The 26,975-nt window shown below is 44.6% G+C and overlaps 1 protein-coding gene across 1 annotated transcript in view; it reads right to left on the minus strand.

Moving 5' to 3' along the window:
• Positions 1 to 26,975, minus strand: part of gabbr2 (gamma-aminobutyric acid (GABA) B receptor, 2) — a 1,540,887-nt gene that overhangs the window by 273,802 nt on the left and 1,240,110 nt on the right. The window contains exons 9-10 of the mRNA XM_070880004.1: positions 17,101 to 17,181; positions 15,117 to 15,267 (exon numbers count right to left, since the gene is read on the minus strand). Of these exons, the coding sequence (XP_070736105.1) occupies positions 15,117 to 15,267; positions 17,101 to 17,181 (232 nt within the window). The remainder of the gene's footprint in view (positions 1 to 15,116; positions 15,268 to 17,100; positions 17,182 to 26,975) is intronic.

Below are 26,975 nucleotides of genomic sequence, written 5' to 3' on the forward strand. Positions count from 1 at the left end.
ATGTGGTCTCCAAATTACATTTTGCACTGGAGAAAGTGCAAAAATGATTCACAAGGATGATAACAGAACTGGAAGGACATACTTATCAGGAAAGGCTGAACAAGCTAGGGCTCTTTTCTCTAGAAAAGAGATGGCTAAGTGGTGACTTAATAGAAATCTTTACAATTATGGCGTTTGATTGGGTAAACGTAGAGAAGATATTTCCACTTGTGTGGAGACCAGAACTAGGGGCCATAAACATAAGATAATGACCAATAAATCCAAAAGGGAATTCTGGAAAAACTTTTTTACCCAAAGATTGGTAAGGATGTGGAACTTGCTACCACAAGAAGCAGTTGAAACGAATAGCACAGTTACATTGGGCTCAAGTTTCGGCCTGAGTTGCTCTTATTTTTTTTCCAGCAACTAGTTAAGAATGGAGCATCTTAAAAATTGCAATTCTCGGCATTTAGTTTGCTCCAGTTCTAGTGAGTTAGAATAGTTTCGTTGTAGAACAGATTTTTTTTTTCAAAAGGGGGCGTGTCCAGCCACTTACGCCTGTTTTGCAAGTTTAGGCAGCGAAAACTTACTCCAAACTAACTTAGAATGGAGTAAGTGTAGATTTTTGTACGCTCAGAAAAACCTTGTCTACACTTATAAATCAGGCGTAGGGAACGAGAGATTGGGGGGGGTGGGGGAAGGGGGGGTTTACAAACATTAAACAATTCACTTTTACAAATAAAGAGCCATCATCAATAATAAATTATAAATAAATCAATAAATCAACCAATAAAATCAAAAAATTTAAAATTATAATAAAAAATCAATCAATAAATAAAAAATTAAGTTTCTACTCACCGACTGCAGCACTGGGAGCCTTCCAACAGCATGCTGGAATGCCCCCCCCCCCTCCCCAGTGTCTCTCTCTCTCTCTGTCAGTGCCCCTCTCTCGCTCTCTCCCAGTGTCTCTCTCTCTCTGTCAGTGTCTCTCTCTCTCTCTCTCTCTCTCTGTCAGTGTCACTTTGTGTTTCTGACAGCGAGGGGGAGGAAGGAGGGGGCGGGGGAGGGGAGGGAGGGGGAGAGGGGGAGAGGAGGGGGGAGGGAGAGGAGGAAGGAGAGGGAGGAAGAGGAGGGGGGAGGGAGGGAGAGGGGGGAGAGGGATGGAGAGAGGGGGGAGGAAGGGAGGGACAGGGAGAGGAGGGGGAGGGAGAGGAAGGGGGAAAAGGAGAGAGGGGAAGAGGAGAGGGGGAAGAGGAGAGGGGGGAAGAGGAGAGGGGGGGAAGAGGAGGGGGGGAGAGGAGAGGGGGGGGAAGAGGAGAGGGGGGGAAGAGGAGAGGGGGGGAAGAGGAGAGGGGGGGAGAGGAGAGGGGGGGGAGAGGAGAGGGGGGGGAGAGGAGAGGGGGGGGAAGAGGAGAGGGGGGGAAGAGGAGACGGGGGGGGAGAGGGGAGGCTGAACGGGCCTGCCGAAGACTTTGGGTGGAGTGGGCAGGCCCCGCCAAGGACGTAGAAACCGGGCCAGGCCACCAAAGACTTTGGGCAGGGCCCGCCCCCAGCAAGATGCCGGGTGGGCCCCACCACCGCTGACGTGGAGGGGGTGGTGGTGAGGGGGGGGGTCGGAGCGGGAGCTAAACGGGAGGGAGGGTGTGGGGAGGGAGATAGAGCTAAACGGGAGGGAGGGTGGGGGGGGGAGATGTAGCGGGGACTAAACGAGAGGGAGGGTGTAGGGAGGGAGCGGGAGCTAAACAGGAGGAAGGGAGGCCCAAGTCCAATCTTCGCCGCTCCGGTGAGCCCACTCGGCCAGGGCTAGGGGCGGCGTGCTTTGGGCCCCTCCCACACAGCCTCGGGGGCTTGGAGCTACTGCACATGGGCGCACACTCTAGCGCGCATGTGCAAAGGTCCCGGCACTCTTTTCAACGCCGGGACCTGGCTCCGCCCCCCACACATTCTGCTGCGCTGCGCCAAGGGCCTGGATCGACCAGACGGAGGGGAGAATACAAAGGTAAATAATAGGCGCCGTTTCTGTTCTAAAAAGTTGCGCACCACACGGAGATGCGCCATTCTAACCCTGGGGGCAAACTTGGGCCCATTTAAGGGAAGCTAAATATATGCATGAGAGAGAAAGGAATAGAAGGTTATGCTGATAGATTTAGATTAAGTAAGTTGAGAGGTGGCTCGTGTGGAGCATAAACATTGGCACAGACCAGTTGGGCCGAATACCTATTTCTGTGCTGCCTATTCTATGTAATTCAATGTAGAAATGGTGCAAAAATTACTGAACTTTTAAGCTTTCTACCATATGGTGTTCAGTGCCCAGTAGCCCTGGATGTCCATTAATATGGGTGATCATTAAAGTAGCTTACACTCAGTATGAAGGCTGGAAAATGATGCGCAAGGTGTTATTGTATCACATTCACATCTTCAATACTTTCATTTAATTTAACTGCTGAATCTCATTTGCCATGCAGTAATGTGCATTAGTGCAAAAGGAGAAGAGACCTGCCATTATCGGTCACTGCTATGGTTTCCATACCATTGTACCTCGTAAAATGGCACATACGATGTAACGACATGGAAAGTTGGCACTACAATTCCACAAGATTACAAGAAAAAGACTTTACACACAAAGCAAACACATTATCAGATCCGCAAAATGCAAAAGAATGATAGTAAAGAGTTTGAACTCGTGTATTGTGGTAAATAGACAGATTTAAAAGAAATGAGCCTCAAGCACCTACTGCGAACAACAATAGAATTTACAAAATACAGGTAAACTAAAGCTTACAAAACAGATGGAAGCATAAAAAAACAAATGACTGAAGATAAAGGCAGTGAGTTCCACAGATCCACAACCCTCAGAGAAGAAATTTCTCCTCATCTCAGTTTTAAATTGGCGGCCCCTTATTCTAAGATTACGCCCCCTAGTTCTAGATTCCCCCATGAGGGGAAACATCCTCTCTGCATTTACCCTGTCAAGCCCCTTCAGAATCTTATATGTTTCAATAAGATCACCTCTCATTCTTCTAAACTCCAATGATTACAGCCCAACTTGCTCAAACTTTCTTCATAAGACAACCTCTTCATCTCAGGAATCAACCTTGCGAACCTTTTCTGAACTGCCCCTCCAATGCAAATATATTCTTCCTTAAATAATGAGACCAGAACTGTACACAGTACTCCAGTACTCACCAATATCCTGTACAGTAGTAGCAGGACTGCCCTACTCCATCCCCCTTGTAATAAAAGCCAACATTCCATTTGCCTTCCTAATTACTTGCTGTAATTAAGACTCATCATGGTGTTAAACATTTAGTTATGCTGGAATGAACAAGACCTAACTTTTTCTGGTAGGTTTTGTGCGTATATATCAGGTAAGTACTGCAACTTCACGCCGTTCCATGTTTCCTCTATGGGTGGAAATATCTTATATAAGAGCATAAGAAATAGGAACAGGAGTAAGCCATACGGCCCCTCAAGCCTGCTCCGCCATTCAATAAGATCATGGCTGATCTGATCATGGACTCAGCTCCACTTCCCTGCCCACGCCCAATAACCCCTTATCCCCTTATCATTTAAGAACCTGTTTATTTCTGTCTTAAATTTATTCAATGTCCCAGCTTCCTCAGCTCTCTGAGGCAGCGAATTCCACAGATTAACAACCCTCTGAGAGAAGAAATTTCTCCTCATCTCAGTTTTAAATGGGCGGCCCCTTATTTTAAGATTATGCTCCCTAGTTCTAGTTTCCCCTATCAGTGGAAACATCCTCTCTGCATCCACCTTGTCAAGCCCCCTCATAATCTTATATGTTTCGATAAGATCACCTCTCATTCTTCTGAATTGCAATGAGTAGAGGCCCAATCTACTCAACCTTTCCTCATAAGACAACCCTCTCATCTCCGGAATCAACCTTGTGAACCTTCTCTGAACTGCCTCCAAAGCAAGTATATCCTTTCGTAAATATAGAAACCAAAACTCCACGCAGTATTCCAAGTGTGGCCTCACCAATACCCTGTACAACTGTAGCAGGCCTTCCCTGCTTTTATACTCCATCCCCTTTGCGATAAAGGCCAAGATTCCATTGGCCTCCCTGATCACTTGCTGTACCTGCATACTAACCTTTTGTGTTTCTTGCACAAGTACCCCCACGACCCACTGTACTGTAGCACTTTGCAATCTTTCTCGATTTAAATAATAACTTGTTCTTTGATTTTTTTTCTGCCAAAGTGCATGATCTGACACTTTCCAACATCATACTCCATCTGCCAAATTTTTGCCCACTCACTTAGCCTATCTATGTCCTTTTGCAGATTTTTTGTGTCCTCCTCACACATTGCTTTTCCTCCCATCTTTGTATCATCAGCAACCTTGGCTACGTTACACTCGATTCCTTCTTCTAAGTCGTTAATATAGATTGTAAATAGTTGGGGTCCCAACACTGATCCCTGCAGCTTACCACTAGTTACTGATTTCCAACTCGAGAATGAACCATTTATCCTGACTCTCTGTTTTCTGTTTGTTAGCCAATCCTCTATCCATGCTAATATATTACCCCCAACCCCGTGAACTTTTATCTTGTGCAGTAACATGAAAGATATCTCCCCATACGCAGCGGATCTAGGCCTCCGACCGGAATCCTACATTCCTCCGCGACCAGGTACTTTCGGAGATTTTTTGGGGGTCGGAGGTGTTCGTATGAAGGAAGCCTCGAACCGCAATTTCCCCTCCCCCCCCAATATTATTAATGTAATATTAACCATAAATATATTTTTTTTAATCAAAAATTCCAAAAATACCTGAACATTTACTGCAGCTTGCCCTGTTTTCTGTATTTTCCCACTATTTTTTTTCTAATTGTCTATTTGCTATGTTACACAAGAACATAGAAATTGAATTGGACTGGGAAAGAGCATTGCAGTCCATCTGGATCATCCCAAAATTTAAAAAATATAATTCTATAAAAAAGGGTGGAAATTTTTGCTTGTGTGCAATTTTAGCCAGGTGACTGTGATGGAGATAATACTGACTTTCAGTGTACAGTGATTCCTGGCAGAAATGAGCAATTTGAATACATTTTACATTCCTGTTGAGCTCCAGTAATAGCTTCTTTCCTTGCTGCAACATTACCTCTAGCCTCCCTCAGTGACCTATCCTTGGCCCCCTCCTCTTTCTCATTTACATTCTTCCCCTAAGATACATCATCTGCAGGCATGGGAACAACTTCCATTTATATGCTGATAACAATAAGCTCTACCTGTAGTTTCCTTGACCCCTCAATCACCTTGGTGCTGCAAGACTGTCTGGTTGATAGTAAGTCATGATGAATCAAAATTCGCCCTATTATATACTGGGATAACAAAAACCATCATCTCTTGACTCAAGAACCAGAGGCAGCATGAGGAAACATCTTTTTTTTTAATGCAGCGAGTTCTTGTGATCGGGAATGCATTGCCCAAGAGGGTGGTGAAAGCAATTTCAATAGTAACTTTCAAAAAAGAATTGGATAAATTGAAGGGAAAACATTTGCAGGCCTATAGGGAAAGGACGGGGGAGTGGGACTAATTGGATAGCTCTACCAAAGAGCCGGCACAGGCATGATGGGCCGAATGGCCTCCTTCTGTGCTGTACCATTCTATAATTCTATGAATTCGGCAATGTATCTTAGACCAGTCTCCCACTTGCCATTCTCCATAAACTGTTGAGCTCCAACTTCTCTCCCTGCTACAAAAATTCTGCGTCACTCAGTGACCTATCTAAACCAACTCAAGCTCACCCAAAACTCAATCCACAAATTTCCTCCCCCACTGTACGCTCTGGTCACCCATCATCCCACCCTCATGGACCTACAGTGGTTCCCTGATCCCGAATACATTATTATGTGCACTATGCATAAGCTGCTCTTTTGTTGTTGTAGGCCCTGAGAAGCAGTCTCCAGCACTACTGATGGTACTCAACATACCAGCGTCTCATAGCATCTATGTTTGCAACTATGAGCACACATATACATACGCCGGATGATGTGCCGAAGTTAGAGCATAACTGAGGAGGAGCAGGAACCTACTACCTAGTTGGCTATATGGCTGCCATCAATGACTATGTAGCTTGGAAAATGCAACAATGCAGTGAAATTGAGGAACACGGCATGCTTCTTTTACTGTTCTGTGGAACAGGTGTTGAAAGTTTTGACTCTGCTCAACAATACATCAGTCTGTTTGATACATTTGTGGGCAGAACATTTGCAGGCAGAACATTTGCAGATGCTACCAATGTAGAAGGGAGGAGGCCTTGCTGTCTTTATGGTGCAAGTTGGCTTGCTGGTCTCCTTGCAGCAGATGGCATAGCTCTGTAACTGGTTCTCTGCTCAACCTGAGCTCGTAGTGGCTGTTCTCCTCCATCATTGTTATTATTTAAATGGAGAAAAATTGCAAAATGCTGCAGTACTGCGGGACCTGTGGGTCCTGGTGCATGAAATACAAAAGGTTAGTATGCAGGTACAGCAAGTGATCAGGAAGGCCAATGGAACCTTGGCCTTTATTGCAAAGGGGTGGAGTATAAAAGCAAGGAAATCTTGCTACAACTATACAGCGTATTGGTGAGGCCACACCTAGAATACTGTGTACAGTTTTGGTTTCCATATTTACGAAAAGATATACTTGCTTTGGAGGCAGTTCAGAGGAGGTTCACTAGGTGATTCCGGACATGAGGGGGTTGACTTATGAGAAAAGGTTGAGTAGATTGGGCCTCTACTCATTGGAATTCAGAAGAATGAGAGGTGATCTTATCGAAACGTGTAAGATTATGAGGGGGCTTGACAAGGTGGATGCAGAGAGGATGGGGGAGATTAGAATTAGGGGGCATAATCTTAGAATAAGGGACTGCCCATTTAAAACTGAGATGAGGAGGAATTTCTTCTCTCAGAGAGTTGTAAATATGTGGAATTCACTGCCTCAGAGAGCTGTGGAAACTGGGACATTGAATACATTTAAGACAGAGATACAGTTTCTTAACTGATAAGGGGATAAGGGGTTATGGGGAACGGGCAGGGAAGTGGACCTGAGTCCATGATCGGATCAGTCACTCGAGGAACCGTATGGCCTACTCCTGCTCCTATTTCTTATGTTCTTATCGTTGTGAGGTAACTATGTCTTTGGCCTGTAGATTCCATTAGTGGTATAATTATAGAATCATGGAAATTTACAGCACAGAAGGAGGCCATTCAGCCCATTGTGTATGTGCCGGCTGAAAAAGAGCTATTCAGCCTATCGCACTTTCCAAATCTTGATCCGCAGCCTTGTAGGTTATGGAATTTCAAGTGCATATCCAAGTATTTTTTAAATGGGAAGAGAGTTTCTGCTTCTACCATCCTTCCAGGAAGTGAGCTCCAGAAGGGGAAAATAGAGTATGAGAGGAAGCTTGCTGGGAACATAAAAACTGACTGCAAAAGGTTCTATAGATATGTGAAGAGAAAAAGATTAGTGAAGAAAAACGTCCCTTGGAGTCAGAATCAGGTGAATTTATAATTGGGAACAAAGAAATGGCAGACCAATTGAACAAATACTTTGGTTCTGTCGTCACAAAGGAAGACACATATAACCTTCCGGAAATACTACCGAGGGTCTAGCGAGAAGGAGGAACTGAAGGAAAACCTTATTAGTCAGGAAATTGTGCTAGGGAAATTGATGGGATTGAATGCCGATAAATCCCCAGGGACCGATAGTCTGCATCCCAGAGTACTTAAGGAAGTGGCCCTAGAAATAGTGGATGCATTGGTGATCATTTTCCAACAGTCTATCGAATCTGGATCAGTTCCTATGGACTGGAGGGTAGCTAATGTAGCACCACTTTTTAAAAAAGGAGGGAGAGAGAAAACGAGTAATTCAAGACTGGTTAGACTGTAGCTAATGTAGCACCACTTTTTAAAAAAGGAGGGAGAGAGAAAATGAGTAATTCAAGACCGGTTAGACTGACATCAGTAGTGGGGGAAAATGTTGTAATCAATTATTAAAGATGAAATAGCAGTGCATTTGGAAAGCAGTGACGGGATCGGTCCAAGTCAGCATGGACTTATGAAAGGGAAATCATGCTTGACAAATCTTCTGGAATCTTTTGGGGCTATAACTAGTAGAGTGGACAAGGGAGAATCAGTGGATGTGCTGTGTTTGGACTATCAAAAAGCTTTTGACAAGGTCCCACACAAGAGATTGGTGTGCAAAATTAATTGGGGGTAATAAATTGATGTGGATAGAGAACTGGTTGGCAGACAGGAAGCAGAGAGTAGGGATAAACATGTCCTTCTCAGAATGGCAGGCAGTGACTAGTGAGGTGTCGCAGGGCTCAGTGCTGGGACCCCAGCTATTTACAGTATACATCAATGATTAAATGAAGGAATTGAGTGTAATATCTCCAAGTTTGCAGATGACAAAAAGCTGGGTGGTGGTGTGAGCTGTGAGGAGGATGCTAAGAGGCTGCAGGGTGACTTGGACAGGTTAGGTGAGTGGGCAAATGCATGGCAGATGCACAGTATAATGTGGATAAATGTGAGGTTATTTACTTTGGGGGCAAAAACATGAAGGCAGAATATTATCTGAATGGCGGCAGATTAGGAAAAGGGAGGTGCAACGAGACCTGGGTGTCATGGTACATCAGTCATTGATAGTTGGCATGCAGGTACAGCAGGCAGTGAAGGCGGCAAATGGCATGTTGGCCTTCATAGCTAGGGGATTTGAGTATAGGAGCAGGGAGGTCTTAATGCAGTTGTAAAGGGACTTGGTGAGGCCTCACCTGGAATATTGTATTCAGTTTTGGTCTCCTAATTTGAGGACGGACGTTCTTGCTATTGCGGTTGTGCAGCGAAGGTTTACCAGACTGATTCCAGGGATGGCTGGACTGTCATATGAGGAGAGACTGGATCGACTGGGCCTGCATTCACTGGAGTTTAGAAGAATGAAGGGGGATCTCATAGAAACATATAAAATTCTGATGGGACTGGACAGGTTAGATGCAGGAAGAATGTTCCCGATGTTGGGGAAATCCAGAATCAGGGGTCACAGTCTAAGGATCAGTGGTAAGCCATTTAGGACCGAGATGAGGAACTTCTTCACTCGGAGAGTTATTAACCTGTGGAATTCTCTTCCAGAGAGTTGTTGATGCCAGTTCATTAGATATATTCAAGAGTGAGTTAGATATGGCCCTGAAGGCTAAAGGGATCAATGGGTATGGAGAGAAAGCAGGAAAGGGGTACTGAGGTGAATGATCAGCCATGATCTTATTGAATGGTGGTGCAGGCTCGAAGGGCTGAATGGCCTACTCCTGCACCTATTTTCTATGTTTCTATGTTTCTATCCCCACCCCGCTCTGGGTGAAAAAGATTCTCCTCATATCTCCTCTAATCCTTCCACCAATTTCTTTATATCTATGCCCCCTGGTTATTGACCTCTCTGCTGAAGGAAACAGGTCTTTCCTATCCACTCTATCTCGGCCCCTAATAATTTTATATAACTCCATCAACTCTCCTCTGCTCTAAAGAAAACAACCCTAACCTATCCAATCTTTCCTCTTTGCTAAAATTCTCCAGTCCTGGCAACATCCTCATAAATCTTCCCTGTGCCTTCTCTAGTGCAATCACATCTTTCCTGCAATGTGGTGACCAGAAGTGCACGCAGTACTCTAGCTGTGGCCTAACTAGTGTTTTATACAGTTCAAGCATAACCTCCCTGCTCTTGTATGCGCTGTCTTGGTTAATAAAGGAAAGTATTTTCTATGCCTTCTTTACCACCTTATCTACCTATCCTGCTACCTTCAGGGATCTGTGAACATGCACTCCAAGGTCCCTTTGTTCCTCTACACTTCTCACTGTCCTACCATTTAATGTGTATTCCCTTGCCTTGTTAGCCCTCCTCAAATGCATTACCTCACACTTCTTCGGATTGAAATCCATTTGCTACTTTTTTATCCACCTGACTGCAGATTTCATCCTCACTATCAACCACACAGCCAATTTTTGTATCGTCTGAATCAAGTCTAAATTATTGAAAAATACAACAAAAAGCAAGGAACCTAGTATGAAGCCCTGTGGAACCCCACTGGAAATAGTCTTCCAGTCACAAAAACATTTGCTTCCAGCCATTGAGCCAATTTTGTATCCAACTTTCCACTTTCCCTTTCATCTCATGGGCTTTTACTTTTCTGACCAATCTGCAATGCGGGACCCTATCAAAAGCCTTGCTAAAATCCATGTAGACTACATCAAATGTACTACCCTCATTCACCCTCTTTGTTACCTCCTCATAAAATTCAATCAAGTTCGTCAGACATGACCTACTCTTAATAAATCCATGCTGACTGTGCTTGATTAATCCGTATCTTTCTAAATGGAGATTAAAACTGTCCCTCAGAATTTTTTCCAATAATTTGTCCACCACTGAGGTTAGGCCGACTTGCATGTAATTACTCAGTCTATCTCTTTCTCCCTTTTTAAACAATGGTACAATGTTCGCAGTCCTCCAGTCCTCTGGCAGCACACCTGTAGCCAGAGAGGATTGGAAAATCATGGTCAGAGCCTCCGCTCTTTCCTCCTATGCTTCTCTTGACAGCCTGGGATTCATTTCATCTGGGCCTCGAGATTTATCTATTTTCAAAGATGCTAAACCCCTCAATACTTCCTCTCACTATGCTTACGTCATCGAATATTTCACATTCCTCCTTAACTACAATGCCTGACTTATCCTCCTCTTTTGTGAAGACAGACGCAAAGTCTTCTGCTTGAGTGCCGTGCTGATCGTGCGGTTTCGCCACTGCCTTGGTGGTCCAGGTAGGGACCTTTTATGTTGCATCGCCTGCAGCAATGGCCATTCCTTTTAAGGGAGGGAAGGGCTCTTTGAACGTACTGCTGAGGTCTCCGCCCTGCCTACTATCGTTAGCACTCGAAGAAGGAAGTGGAGTATTTGATTTAGTGCTCCGTAGGTTGATTCCAGAGATGAGGAGGTTGACTTATGAGGATAGGTTGAGTAGGTTCGGCCTATACACATCGGGAGAATGAGAGGTGATCTTATTGAAACTTATAAGATAATGAGGGGGCTCGACAAGGTGGATACAGAGAGGATATTTCCACTCCTAGGGGAATCTAAAACTAGGGGACATAGTTTCAGAATAAGGGGCCGCTCATTTAAAACTGAGATGAGGAGAAAGTTCTTCTCTCAGAGGGCTGTAAATCTATGGAATTCTCTGCCCCAGAGAGCTGTGAAGGCTGGGTCATTGAATATACTTAAGGCGGAGATAGACAGATTTTTGAGTGATAAGGGAGTAGAGGGATATGGGAAGCGGGCAGGGAACTGGAGCTGAGTCCATGATCAGATCAGCCACGATCTTATTGAATGGCGGAGCAGGCTTGAGGGGCCAAATGGCCTACTCCTGCTCCTATTTCTTATCTTTTTATGTTCTTATGTAAATAGCTGAGACCCCAGCACTGATCCTTGTGGCACCCCACTAGTTTCAGCCTGCCAACCGGAAAATGACTCATTTATCCCTACTCTTATTCACTGTTTTCTGTCCTTTAACCAAACCAATCCAAGCTAACACCTCTATTATAATAGCAGATAGAAGAGCATCAAAGTAACATATTAGGCCATTGTCTTTTATTATCACCAACAGTAATTTCTAGACTATATTGCTCTGTTTACCATGTCAGAAAGACGTATTTCCTTTGGGGGAAGAAAATAATAATCATCACATGTTACAATAAAGCTTTTAAAACTCATGCATGAAAATGTGTTTTTTGATGAATATTCACAGAAGCAAAATTTTGTGTGCTCAGGTGGACCTGACTGACTAGTTTGGGGCTTGCAGTCGATTACACTATTATTGATTATTAATGTTACTCCTCACATTCCCCATGGATGATGACCACATTAATACAGATAGTGCAGACTCTCTCACTGATTGCTAAAAAGGAAAAAAAGAAAGACTTGCATTTATATAGTGTCTTTCACAACCACTGGATGTCCCCAAGTGTTTTACAGGCAATGAAGTAAGTTTTGACGTCTAGTCACTGTTGTAACGTAAGAAACATGACATCAATTTGTGCACAGAAAGCTTCTACAAGCAGCAATGTGATAATGACCAGATAATCTCTTTTAGTGATGTTGCTTGAGGGATAAGAATTGGCCAGGACACAAGTGATAACTTCCCTGCTCTTCAAAATAGTGCCATAGGATCTTTTACATCCACCTGAGGAGGCAGAGATGGCTTCGGTTTAACGTCTCATTCAAAAGACAGCACCTCCAACAGTGCAACACTCCCTCAGCACTGCACGACAGCGTCAGCCTAGATTTTTGTGCTAAAGTTCTTGGAGTGGGACTTGAACCCACAACCTTCTAACTCAGAGGTGAGAGTGCTACCAACTGAGCCACAGCTGACACTTGCTGCACTGTAACCCTCTATCACAAGCGGGTATACAAACTGAAAACAGATTTCAAAATTAAAGAACATAGGCTCTACAACTTACCCACAAATAGGTCAACAGCACACAAATGCAACAAAGCAGTACACTGTATTAAAATCCTAAATATGGAAATTTTAGTGCAATTTTTTTTACATAAAAGAAATCTCATCTCTCTTCCAATCTCACTCCATATTTCATTTCCAAACCTTGGCAAGTCCACAAGTACGATGACAGTCATACTCAAATAAAACTAGGTAAAACATCTTCCTTATCCCCAAAAATTCTTGAAGAAAATAAAACCTTCCTATAAGACAATAGTTGGGTATGTCCCAGATTTAAGGAAGATGAAATCTTTTTAAAAGCTACATTTTAGCAGTTTATTCATTATATATATCCTTTGAGGAGCAATACTAAATACTGCAACCATACTGCATTTCTCAGAAACCATCAACTCATCTTAAATCTTTTCTGCCTCAAGTTTGTGTACAGCTAATAGTGTGAGAAAATAATAGCCTCATTAATTGATTCTAATCCTGCCTTCCAACTCATCTGATTTAGAAACATAGAAACATCGAAAATAGGTGCAGGAGTAGGCCATTCGGCCCTTCGAGCCTGCACCGCCATTCCATGAGTTCATGGCTGAACATGCAACTTCAGTACCCCATTCTTGCTTTCTCGCCATACTCCTTGATCCCCCTAGTAGTAAGGACTACATCTAACTCCTTTTTGAATATATTTAGTGAATTGGCCTCAACAACTTTCTGTGGTGGAGAATTCCACAGGTTCACCACTCTCTGGGTGAAGAAGTTTCTCCTCATCTCGGTCCTAAATGGCTTACCCCTTATCCTCAGACTGTGACCCCTGGTTCTGGACTTCCCCAACATTGGGAACATTCTTCCTGCATCTAACCTGTCTAAACCCATCAGAATTTTAAACGTTTCTATGAGTTCCCCTCGCATTCTTCTGAACTCCAGTGAATACAAGCCCAGTTGATCCAATCTTTCTTGATATGTCAGTCCCGCCATCCCGGGAATCAGTCTGGTGAACCTTCGCTGCACTCCCTCAATAGCAAGAATGTCCTTCCTCAAGTTAGGAGACCAAAACTGTACACAATACTCCAGGTGTGGCCGCACCAAGGCCTTGTACAACTGTAGTAACACCTCCCTGCCCCTGTACTCAAATCCACTTGCTATGAAGGCCAACATGCCATTTGCTTTCTTAACCGCCTGCTGTACCTGCATGCCAACCTTCAATGACTGATGTACCATGACACCCAGGTCTCGTTACACCTCCCCTTTTCCTAATCTGTCACCATTCAGATAATAGTCTGTCTCTCTGTTTTTACCACCAAAGTGGATAACCTTACATTTATACACATTATACTGCATCTTCCATGCATTTGCCCACTCACCTAACCTATCCAAGTCGCTCTGCAGCCTCATAGCATCCTCCTCGCAGCTCACACTGCCACCCAACTTAGTGTCATCCGCAAATTTGGAGATACTACATTTAATCCCCTCGTCTAAATCATTAATGTACAATGTAAACAGCTGGGGCCCCCGCACAGAACCTTGTGGTACCCCACTAGTCACTGCCTGCCATTCTGAAAAGTACCCATTTACTCCTACTCTTTGCTTCCTGTCTGCCAACCAGTTCTCAATCCACGTCAGCACACTACCCCCAATCCCATGTGCTTTAACTTTGCACATTAATCTCTTGTGTGGGACCTTGTTGAAAGCCTTCTGAAAGTCCAAATACACCACATCAACTGGTTCTCCCTTGTCCACTCTACTGGAAACATCCTCAAAATATTCCAGAAGATTTGTCAAGCATGATTTTCCTTTCACAAATCCATGCTGACTTGGACCTATCATGTCACCTCTTTCCAAATGCGCTGCTATGACATCCTTAGTAATTGATTCCATCATTTTACCCACTACCGATGTCAGGCTGACCGGTCTATAATTCCGTTTTCTCTCTCCCTCCTTTTTTAAAATTGTTAACCATTTGTTCCAGAGATTGTATAGTTTCCCTTGTGAAACATTAATAAGCTGACACATGGGTTGAAATACTGTCAGCTAAAGTACTAATAGATTTGTGTATGACTGGATGGTTGATCAAATCCCAACATATTTCATGGAGTTGGCAACTGCAAAGGGCCAGTTCATGGGAATAAGACCACCAAGTGGTGAAGACATCATTCAACACCATGGAATACATTCCAACATGGTTTTGTCGTAGTTTAAATATTTAGAATGTACGATGGTGATTACATTTTCTGGTAATTAGTTCATTTATTCATTCAATCAATATCATTCAATAAATTCACAGCAATTACATGACAATAGTTCATTCTTCAGTATGAATACTGCCCAGCATGAATCACATGGCCAGCACTTACTGTCAGCATCTGCACACTGACAGCAGCTGGCAAATATATAGACTCAGAGCTGAATAAAACTAACCCCATGAATTTCATAATATATAGTGAAATTTAATGGCTACCCCAGATCAATGGTAGGACTGTAATCTTCAATTCAGATAAGGAGTATAAACTATTTGAGCTGGTTTTGGGGTTTGATGATATTATCTGAAACACTTAATTCTGAGTAATGCCTTGTAATCATTTTCCAATATCAATTTTTCTGATGTAACTGTACTGTTTTTTTTCCCCCCCAAGGAACAGTTTAAATAAAATCCTTACTTCTGATTTCGATTTTTGATGTTGAAGAAGAGAAAAGCACTGGACATGAACATTCCTAAGACAGTCAAAGCAGAAAGAATACTGTAGAGTGGTAGGGAAATCTTGCGCAGTTGTGGCTGTATAATAGTTCTGTCCTTTGGAGGTTCAACACCTGGAAGCACAAACAAAAGATTCAACTTAAGATGATGAAAAACACTGCCCACTAAAGTACTTAGCACAATCCATTATCAGAAACAAAAACACAGCAGTATTGGAAGCAAAACATGTGTTGCCTTGCCAACCTTGAAAAATGCCATATAGCCATGAATCAACATGAAAAGGCACAAGCCATCATACTCTAGCCTGTATTAGTCTGACAAGGTAAAAATCAAGGATTCATTGTTCAATTATGTCTTTAGAATATTTACATTTCAATTTCCTTTTTAAAAAAACAAACACTAAGGGGCAGAGGAAGTGGTTCTCATTCAGCACCACTCTTCAGGCACAGCATGTGCCTGCACGCTAACCTCGCCTGGTAATGTGAGGCCCACGCATTGGGGGGAATTTTAATCCCCAAAAATGGGTGGGTTGGAGTCAGGTAAGAGGTCAAAGAGTTAAAAAAGTGAATCCTGACTCGCCCACTTCTGGTTTTAACGGAGGTGGGATGGGGGGTGCCGGGCAGCCAACCTGTTCCCAGGAGGTGGGTCTCTCATTTAAATATGATAATGAGGCTGGCGTGCCTCATGATGATCCACCATTTCAAACTTACTCTGGCTGGCCGGGTTTCCTGGGCTTTGGGGAATCCGCCGGCTAAAAGGTGAGGACTGCCAGACCCAGGAGATAAGTGCCTTGACACTTACCTGCTGGAGTCAGCGCCCCTGCCTAGCCCACCCCTCGTGATCGGAAACTCCCTCCCCACCAGGCCTCCACTCGCCTCCCAAGACCTCAGATACCCCCTCCGGCCTCCCAGTCTTCCCACTCTGGCCCCAATGCTCCTCCCCAGCCACACCCCTGCGTTGCTCCTCTGGCCCCGATTCACCCCCCCACCCCCACCCCGATCACCCCCCAGCCCTGATTCACCCACCTGATCATTCTCCGGCCCCGATTCACTCCCCCACCTGATCATACTCCAGCTCCCGACCATCGCTCCCCCGCTCCCCCACTACCTCCCACCTTCCCTTCTCCCGTTCTCCTGGATTTTCCAACCGATTTCTATTCCCCTGCTCCCTATCTGCCTCCAGATTAAAATTACGGCCATTCAATTATTATTGTGGAGTTCCTGGTGCTTAGAGCTTGATGTGCCATGGGGGTCAGGGGTGAAAATGTTGGGTATCAGCAGCTGCTAAGGGCCGATAACTCTGCTTGCGACACTACCACTTTTTATCATTTAAGTGTCTTGAGCCACAAAGGCCATTTTAGAAATCACCAGTTGCAAACCAAATACAAGGCGGGCCAGAAAGGAAGAAATTCCCTTTTACAAGGACCCAGGAGTAAAATTGTATAAAAAGTGACTGGTTGGATAGTTAAAGGGAATTCAGTAAATGTAGAATAAATGGATTTTCAGAAGGCTTTCAATGAGGTATTCCACAAGAGGCTTGCAACAAAAATGTAGGTAAAAGGAAATATAGCAGCAGCAAGAGAAAGTTTGTTGATGGACAAGAAACAAAGTGGGAAATTGAGTGTCACTTATTTTGGATACGAATCGGTAGTGATGAAACGCAGGAGTCAGTGCTTAGTGAGCTTTTATTCGCTTTATAAATCAATGATTTGGATTTGAGGATAGGCAACAAAATCTTGAAATTTGCTGATGACACAAGAGTATGGAATTTTGCAAACAATGAGGAGGTCTGCAGGAAGACATAGACAGGCTAGCAGAATGAGCAGACAGATGGCAGGTGAGGTAGCAGGATCATAATTATGAGGTAGTATATTTTCGGAGGAAAACCAAGGAATGAGATGATACACTTAACTCAGGTATCATGTTTAAATACGGTGTTTGTCCTACCTTGAAACCTAAGAGTGTCGTTAATTAGTTCCAGGGAGTCGGCTACAGCGTTATAATCTCCAACTTTAACTGTTACTTCATCTGAAAAGAAAGAGGAACATTGCATTCAGATGTTTCCTACATATGACTAAACAATCGTCATTGCGAATATTAATTTTTAAGAACATAAGAAATAGGAGTAGGCCCATTTGGCCCCTCGAGCCTGCTCCGCCATTTAATAAGATCATGGCTGACCTGATAATGTACTCAGCTCCACTTCCCTGCCCACTCCCCATAACCCTTTATTCCCTTATCGCTCAGAAATCTGTCTATCTCCACCTTAAAATATATTCAATGACCCAGCCTCCACAGCTCTCTGGGGCAGAAAATTCCATAGATTTATAACCCTCTGAGAGAAGAAATTCCTTCTCATCTCAGTTTTAAATGGACGGCCCCTTATTCTGAGATTATGTCCCCTAGTTTTAGTTTCCCCTATGAATGGAAATATCCTCTCTGCATCCATCTTGTTGAGCTCCCTCATTATCTTGTATGTTTTGATAAGATCACCTCTCATTCTTCTGAACTCCAATGAGTATAGGCCCAACCTACTCAACCTATTTTCATAAGTCAACCCTCTCATCTCCGGAATCAACCGAGTGAACCTTCTTTGAACAGTCTCCAATGCAAGTGTATCCTTCCTTAAATACGGAGACCAAAACTGTACGCAGTACTCCACTTGTGGCCTCACCAATACACTGTACAGTTGTAGCAGGACTTCTCTGCTTTTATACTCTATCCCCCTTGCAATAAAGGCCCACATTCCATTTGCCTTCCTGATTACTTGCTGTATCTGCATACTAACTTTTTGTGTTTCATGCACAAGGACCCCCAGGTCCCTCTGTACTGCAGCACTTTGCAGTTTTTCTCCATTTAAATTATAATTTGCATTTCTATTTTTTATGCCAAAGTGGACAACCTCACATTTTCCCACATTATACTCCATCAACCAAATTTTTGCCCACTCACTTAGCCCTTTGTAGATTTTTTGTGTCCTCCTCACAATTTACTTTTCCACCCATCTTTGTATCATCAACAAATTTGGCTACATTAGATTTGGTCCTTTCATCCAAGTCATTAATATAGATTGTAAATAGTTGAGGACCCAGCACCAATCCCTGTGGCACCCTACTAATTAGAGTTTGCCAACCAGAAAATGACCCATTTAACCTGACTCTCTGTTTTCTGTTAGCCATTCCACTATCCATGCTAATATATTACCCCCAACCACGTGAACTTTTATCTTGTGCAGTAACCTTTTATGTGGCACCTTATCTCTTGTTGTCTCTGGCGCTTCGCTTCCTTTGAGAGGCACTCCCAGGGCGGTAGCACGGCACTGAGTCCAGCACCACGTGGAGTAGGCCAGAACTACATAGATGCTCCGACAACGCCTCTCCCCTTCCATTAAAGGGGAGGGCAACTGCGTAGGCCCTTTCATGGCCACCACTGGGGCACCAGGGATGCAATCGACCGGGCCAGAAGTCTGGCATCCAAAACGGAGTGCCGTGCTGCAAGAAGGCGGCCCAGTCAACGTGAGGATCGCCATTGTCAGGCCGACCCAAGAGTCGGCCGATAAATAAAGATGGCGGCCCGGGGCACTAAATGTCTCCTCTTTAAGGGATGCACCGGTGGCGGATGTCTGTGAAGCTGGCGTTGCCATCTGTCCGTGCCAGTCTCGCAATCTGCGGAGCAATTTCCAGCGCCGCACGGAAAGGGGTTGGCACACGTCGTGATGACATCATCGCTAGATGCGCGTTGGCACGGGGCGTTAATTGCAGGCGCAGTACTGCCGGGACAGCCCTCCCAAACCTCCAGGGAAATTTCCCGGGAGGCGATAGCGCCCCCTCCCCTGGGCGAAATTGCCATTGTGCCCCATTTGCGCACTCCGGAGGCGCTAACAGGGGTATAAAAAGGGGCAATTTCACTCCCTGGGAATTCAATCATGGAGGTCAATGCATCCAATCACAGCCAGCACAATTTTCTGCCTATGCTTCAAAATTTTATTTTCTTTTTGTGCAATTTTCAAATGAATGTGTTTGAAATGATAACGGGTGTTTCGCAGTGTAGGGATATCTGTTCCCTGGCAGTTTAATGGAGAGAGGTGACCATTCAGATTTTCTGGAATATATGAGTGTGCATTAAACCCCAAGTCCGTAAAATTGGAGGCATTTGCGTCACTTGGTTCGTAAGAAAGAATGGTGTCCGCCTTGCTTCTGCCCGATTCCGGCAAGTTGGCCGTGTTGCTGCTGCCTGCATTCACTTCACTTATTGAAATGATTTAGATTGTGATGTCAATTGGTACTGATACGACACATAATCTGAGATTTTGGACAATGCCAAAATAGGTCAAAAAACTTATTTTCTTGTTTCAATATTCAACTGTCCTTTAGCTTTTACCAAACATTTCTTGTAGCGATTAGAAATGCTGAAACATTTTTCTCCCTGTTCAAGCGTTTACCCCTAAGTGGCCAGATCCTTTTCGATTTTAAAGGCTCCCTACATGTGCAATTTCTTGCGCTCATCACTGACCTCCAGTTGCTGGGATTTTTTTTCCCCATTGACATTAGTGTTGCTAGGATTCTTTGGTTTTATACTCAGTTAAATGTTGCCTTGATGTCAAGGGCAGTTACTCTCATCTCTCCTCTGACATTCAGCTCGTGTACATATCTGGATCAAGTCTGTGAAAAGGTCTGAAGCTGAGGGGGTCTGGCAGAACTCAAACAGAGGATTAGTGAGAAGGGTATTGGTGAGTAGGTGCCGCTTGATGGTAGTATTAATTTGCTAATGAATTGGAGGAAACTGATGGGGCAATCTTTGCCTGGTTCAGATTTGTCTTACTACCACCTTTTAGGCATCTTTTGCTCAGAACACATATTAAAAACTGCTCATGTCCAAGTCTTTTCCAGGGCACTACCATGGTGATCTTAGTAAAAACCCAGATCAACAACTGCTTTATTAGTCAGAATAGTATAACATGGCTATCTACAATGAGCTTGTCTTCTGATATGAATCTCACCTGTGTCATAATCAGATTAGTATTGGCTCATATTCCAACAGCAGTGCCAATGATTATGATAACCAGCTCTTCTGATCCTATTAATGTCAGCACAATTTACATATTCTTAGTGCATGGGGTATTCTGGCTATCAATGTTGTACAAGTCTTCTTTCAGAAAATAAACAGCAGCCCTGGGAAGATTCTATGGGCTGGAAATTCGATTGAAGGTTTTTTAAGGCGCTAATGTCGGGTGGTCGATAAATTTAGTGCGGAAAATGGTTTGCAACAGCAGCCAAAAAATTCAGTGGTTGCACTCTCACAGTGGAGTTGAGCACTAAAGGAAGCGTTCCACATTTCTGTTCGGGCGCTAGGCCGGGTGAGCAACTGAATATACCATGCTAAAAAGCCGGCTTGGTAGCGCCCTAAGAGAGGCCTCCCTGCAACAAAAAAAATCAGAACAAAAAACTCAAAAAACATTCCCTATACATTGCTCATCCCAAATAAAGTAAAATCACAAAAAATATATATATATCACTCACAGTTACCTCATACAGTCACTCCTTCCCTTTGCGCCCCGGGAAAGCTCTGTACACCAGCTTTCTCTGGCGGTGTCACTACGGTACGCTACGGGTGCAGCGCAAAACAAATTTTCCAGCCGTGTCAATACCGGGGACGTTGCACACCGGCGCTACATTCTCGAGCGATACTCCTCAGCGCCACCGGCACCGGCACACTGAATTTGCCGAGTGTGCTAATGCCGGCACTCGCGACTGCAAACCCTTTAGCGCCCGCGAGGGATGCTATCCAAACGAATTTCTAGCCCTACATGTTAAGAATCTCCTTTAACTAAATCAAGCAACTGATGGACTATAGTAGTGTTTCAAAGGTCAATTCGCATTTGCTGTCAGAAAATTTATCTCAAGATGAATTTAAAACAGTATTTTTGCCACATTAATTAGTTTTCTTCTTCTTAGGCAGTCCCCTGGTGTCGAGGATGACTTCGGTAGGCAGGAGGAGGAATACGTGTGAAAAGGTTCCTCTAAAGACTGAAAGTCTATAATGTTGGGCTTCAGGGTAAGCTTTTACTAATGTGTTAATCTGTGAAAGAATTAGTTGCCATAGATGTGATCAAATACTGCACTTATAACATCAAGACATCATAAAGTCCCAAAGCCTGGAATTTTTCTCTGGGTAAAGATAATGGGTTACTAATGGGAACAAAATGCATTTCAGTCTGTGTTTGCAAGTATAACAGTAAGTAGCCTTTATGAATATTTAGAAGTCTGACTAATGGACTTGTGGTGGCACAGCAACTATTTGTACACAAGGATCTCTGGAGATTGCAGAAAAATCCACTTGAGCAGTGTGTGTAGGTGTGTGTGTGTAAGTGTGTGTGTGTGTAGGTGCAGGTGTGCATGTGTGTAGGTGTATATGTGTGTTTAGAGGGGGAGCACTGCCTGATGAGTGGTTGTAACAAGTGCTAGATTATTGTCCAGTGAGGATTGAATGTCAATCATGTTTAATTGGAGAGGGATTTGTTTCACAAGAAATCTTGGTGCAGACAAAATGACAAGCGTTACCTACCCAGCCTGATCACCAGCAGCATTCTAAAAATGGAACACTGCACAACCAGCTGGCAGTTCCACTGAGTCACCCAGTGTGTTTTGTCTTTAGTGATAACCTCCTACCTCTGACTTTAGAGCAAGAAACTCAAGCTAATAATGAGCGTTTCTTTGTACTGGCGTTTTGAGACTGACATCTAGAACTGCAAGTCCATCTGAACATGACAGCTGGCTGAAGATGGACCTGCTACACACAGCATCCAAACAGATGTTTTGTGACTGAGACACCAAGCATCATGGGCTAGAAATTCGGTATCGCCCGCTTTGAGACGGTGACGCCGTTGGGGTGCTACCTTTAGCGCCGAGTGATGTTTGTCGCCTCAAAGTGGGATATTCAGTTGTATCACCCCAAGAGGAGAGTGGAGCACTAAGAGAAGCGATCCACACTCCTCTTTGGGCACTAATGGAGTGATAGTGCAGGAGACCGACTCAATTTATGGCACTAGGATGCTGGCATTCTCACACCTAAAGATGAAAAAAAAATCTGGTTGAAAAATTCAATAAATCTCACCCACACTTCCCGATTACTGCAACAAATAAATAAAATTTGAAAAAGTAAATTTCAGCATTTATCTTGCCGGACAATATAGCCCCGGAATCGTCGTCAGGTGCTATGGCGGGCAAAAGAATGAATTTTGCAAACGTGACACTACAGGCACTGACAGCACCGAGTGGGCGACGCTGGCGAGCGCAGCACAAATTGTCAGCATGCCGCGAAATCTTCACTGAAGTTTGCGGCAGGCACTGTCAGTGCGGCACTCGGGCAGGAGGTTTTTAGCGCCCCATGGTGGCACTAATCAACCGAATTTCTAGCCTTGGCATGAATTTCTAACAGGCTGCTTTCTCAGTAGAATATGGGGTTATAAAACAACTTTATAATGTAGAGGTTTGATAGTATTTTAAATTAAAAGTAGAGTCTAGCGTATTGGAGGCTGAAAAACCGCAACCCTTCTGCCACAATATGCCACAACTTTGGCAAGAATCCACTGCGAGGGTTGGAAATTAAGTTGGGGTTTTGTACATGGGGACCTGTTGGGGCAGAACCTCCATCTGCGTCAAACAAGATCATTGGCATTAAAGGGGGCACAGTACATGCAGTTTGTGTTTCACATGCACATCTGGTAGCAAGTTGGCCAAATCAATGCGCTTGAAAATGAGTTTCCATTACAAACTACATTTAATAGGCCCTTCAAGAGACATCAGTGGTGCCTGTGGGGGAATTTTTTTAGCTGCCGATGTGCTGGAAGCTCAGGGGTCCGGTAGTGCGCAGGAAACCGGAAGTAAGTGCAGCACATCTGTCAGTGACTTTTTAACCCAACCACTGTATTTGTATTTGACATCCAGGTTTGCGACCGCGTGCTGATGACCCGCATGATGATATCAACTCCAATACTTAAAGGGACACTGCAAACATAACATTTGATGCATTCTGGAGGTGGGAGAACAAAAGAAGGAGCTGCCACAATGGGGTCCCAATGTTGTAAGTCTGCACCTCACTTTAATGATGCCTCCCTGAATGTGCTGCTGGGGGTTGTAAGGGCCTGCAATGAGACACACTTCACTACTGATGGGAGGAAGCAGCCTGCTAGTGAGAGCAAGAAGGTGTGGCTGGTGGTTGTTCATTAGGTGAGCAGCAGGAGTGTGGTGCCACGCTCCTGGATTCAGTGCCGAAAGTGGTTCAGTGACCTAAGCAGGGCAAGAAAGGTGAGTATGATAACCCCTTCACACGGCTTTCTCAAGCCTACTGCTGCACATCACTCCTCACAGCAACTTACCTAGCAGCTGTGCAGGTGCACCCATCCCTTTCAGTCTAGACACCTCCTCACATCCCCATCTGTTCATCCACCACTGACACTCACCCTCATCTTGACGCAATGTCATGCTCAATAAATGCTCTCGATCCATCCATTCAACACAAGCTCATCTGGTGACTCAAAATCACAATTGGGCAAGAGAAGATGGTGGAGACAGGGACAGCAGTGGAGAGTCTGCACCGAAGGCTGCAAGACACTCCAACTCTGTTCAGCTGGCCGCAGATGCTGAACCTCGGGGGCCGTCAATGAAGATGCAGCAGCAGCAAAGAATGTGCGATGTACTGGCAAGCTTTCCAGCCACACTGTATGTTTGCAGAGAGAATGGAGGAGTCCATCTCAAGCTTGAGTGGCATGATGTCGCAGGCATATGCGATTATGCCTTCGTCCATGGAAAGAGTGGCCATCTACATGGAGCATCAAATGCGGCAATCAAAGGAGCGCATGCAGGCCTTCAGCAATAGCTTGCACACTATGAATGCCACTTTAATTAGGATTGATTACAACCTACTCATCTGCTGTTCATCGCTCCACTGATCTGCAGCAAAGTGCTCACCAGCTCATTGCTAGCGGGGAAGTGGAGATGGACCATGAGAGGGATGATGATGAAAGGGAACATTGAAATGGAGGCTTGGCTCAAAGCACTTCCACTTCTTGCCCATTGCCTCAGTCAGTACCCAACATGCTGCCTCGTGTCTCGATGGCCAAGTCTGCCCTTGCACAGGTGCAGGTGGAGCAGTCTTTGGCAGGCCCTCATGGGCTCCAAAACCCAGAGGACATCAGTCACAATAGGGATGTGAGCAGCCTGGCTCTACCTCAGCTGAAGCCACAGGAATCCCACCATGTAGAAGTGCTAGGAAGAGGAAGAGTAAAGATTTGTAGTTGCACAAGGGTTTTTTTTTATTCGTTCATGGGATGCGGTGTTGCTGGCAAGGCAAGCATTTATTGCCCATCGCTAATTTAACTTGAGAAGGTGGTGGTGAGCCACTTCTTGAACCGCTGCAGTCCTTGTGGTGAAGGTACTCCCACAATGCTGTTAGGGAGGGAGTTCCAGGATTTTGACCCAGCGACGATGAAGGAATGGTGATATATTTCCAAGTTAGGATGGTGCGTGACTTGGCGTGTATATTGGAAGTGATGGTGTTCCCATGTGCTGCTGCCCTTGTCCTAAGTAGTAGAGGTTGCACATTTTGGAGGTGTTGTTAAAAAAGCCTTCGCGAGTTGCTGCAGTGCATCTTGTAGGTCCACTTTCAGGTTTTGCTCATTTTTGGCTGCTGTCTGTCAAGTGGCCTTTTCACTTGTGATGAATGGTAAGACAAGATTGAATGCCGAGCAATAGGGGGCTGTGAATGGGATGTCTAGTTGTTTTCAAGGGCTGTTTTTTGTTGAGGGAGGGGGATGGTGGTGGGAGGAGATGTGGCTTTTGCATGTGGCTCCCAAATGGGTGCACTGGTGGAACCTATCTGAACCTCGCCATTATCAGGGCATCCCGGCAGCAATGTGCGTCATTGCTGGTACATTTGCAACATCACGTTCCTCCACCTCCTCCTCCTCGCTGGCTCTGTGTTCTGCGCCTTGTTCCTCCTGAAGGACCAAACCCCACTACTGAGCTATTTTGTGCCGAGTGCAGCACACCATGACCATTCTTGCCACCCTGTCTGGTGCTTATTGAAGGGTGCCTTTAAATCTGTCAAAGTACCTGAAATGCATCTTCAGCTTGCCAATTGCTTGCTCAATGACACATCTGGTTGTCATATGGCTTTCATTGTAGCTCTCATGGCCTCATTGGTTGGGTTCCTCACTGGTGTCATTAGCCACGTTTCTTCCCTCACCCGTAGGAAGCCAGCCAGAACCACAAACCTGAGCACCTGCTCATTCTGACTGGCATCATTGGTGACATCAGTCACCTGTGTTATGCATTTGTGGGGGCCGACTGTACAAACGTCTCTGGTAGATCCCTAGAAGGAGCCAGAGGCAAAGAAGTTGAGGGCCCTGGTGAGTTTGATGGCCACAAGTAAAGTGTGGCCACCATGTCCACTTGGCAGCAGGCTGCAACCACCTGATGAGAGACCCTGAGCCTCCTGAGACACTGATGTTCTGACATGTCCAGGAAGCTGATCCTCAGCCTGTACACCCTGCGTTGGAGGTGTTGCCTCCTGTAAGCTACACCTCACTCTGCACATCCCCGCTCTCCTGTGGAGAGGCAGGTCTGTGAGGAGTAGGCTGCTCCTGCTGCTGGCGGTGGTCATCTTGGTCCTCATCTGAAGTCCAAGCTAAAACAGCATAAGCAGCATCCATGCTGATCTGATAGATCACAGCTGCAGAGTGGAGATCAAACGTACAAAAGTACTGTGAGCATTTCACACAATCAAGCAAGAAAGCAACTGTGAGGTTTATAGGAATTTCTGCCCGTCATTTCTTCAGCCCCTCAATTGCTGTTGTGTTCTCATCTTGGAAACCTATGCACCCACAGTTAAATCCCCAAACCCACGTTAATATTGCTTTTAATGGGCTATTAACATATTCCTGACACGCTGTCAATTTCAGCGCTTTTAACCACCCACCTGCTCCCAAACATACTCACTGTGAGTACATATCCCCCTATGTATCAGATTCCTCCCTTTCCGCTGGCCATGTGCTGACAACACCCATATAAACTGAACTGCTTGGTAACGCCTTGTTTCAAATGCTTAGTAGTTTAAACACAGGCAGCAACTTCAACAGAAAAGGCAAAATCGATTTTTGGTCTGAGAGGGGAGAATGTTTTTTTTTAAATGTGCCATTGCTATACAGCTGCTCTGTGGCCAGGCGATGGGGAGAGGAGCTGGGAAGCTGTATGCTTAAAGCTTGCCCTTTAGCAAAATGAGTGCTGGATTTTCCACAGCTTCCGTTTTACGTTTGTCAGCACTGCACTTTAAATGTTGCAACTTCCAGGATCATCTTAATTGTAACGTTACTGGACTAGTAATCAGAGGCCTGGATTAATAATTCAGAAAATTGGAATTCAAAACCCATCCTGGCTGTTTGAGCATCTGAATTCAGTTTTTTTATAAAAGCTGGAAATTAAAAACTGGTATCAGTCGAAGTGCCCATGAAGCTGTTTCTTTGTTTTTAAACCCCAATGGATTCACTAACACCCCATCTGTGGCTCCAGCCCCACAGAAACGTGATTGAGTCTTAACCGCCCTCTGACCTAGCAAGCCACTCAATTGTATTAGGGATGGCCAATAGAAAGAAAGACTTACATTTATATAGCACCTTTCACAGCCATTGGACATCTCAAAGTACTTTACAGCCAATGAAATACTTTTGGAGTGAAGTCACTGTTGTAATATAGGAAACACAGCAGCCAATTTGCGCACAGCTAGCTCCCACAAACAGCAATGTGATAATGACCAGATAAACTGTT

This window comes from Pristiophorus japonicus, chromosome 5 (assembly GCF_044704955.1).
Source record: "Pristiophorus japonicus isolate sPriJap1 chromosome 5, sPriJap1.hap1, whole genome shotgun sequence".
Taxonomy (NCBI): domain Eukaryota; kingdom Metazoa; phylum Chordata; class Chondrichthyes; family Pristiophoridae; genus Pristiophorus; species Pristiophorus japonicus.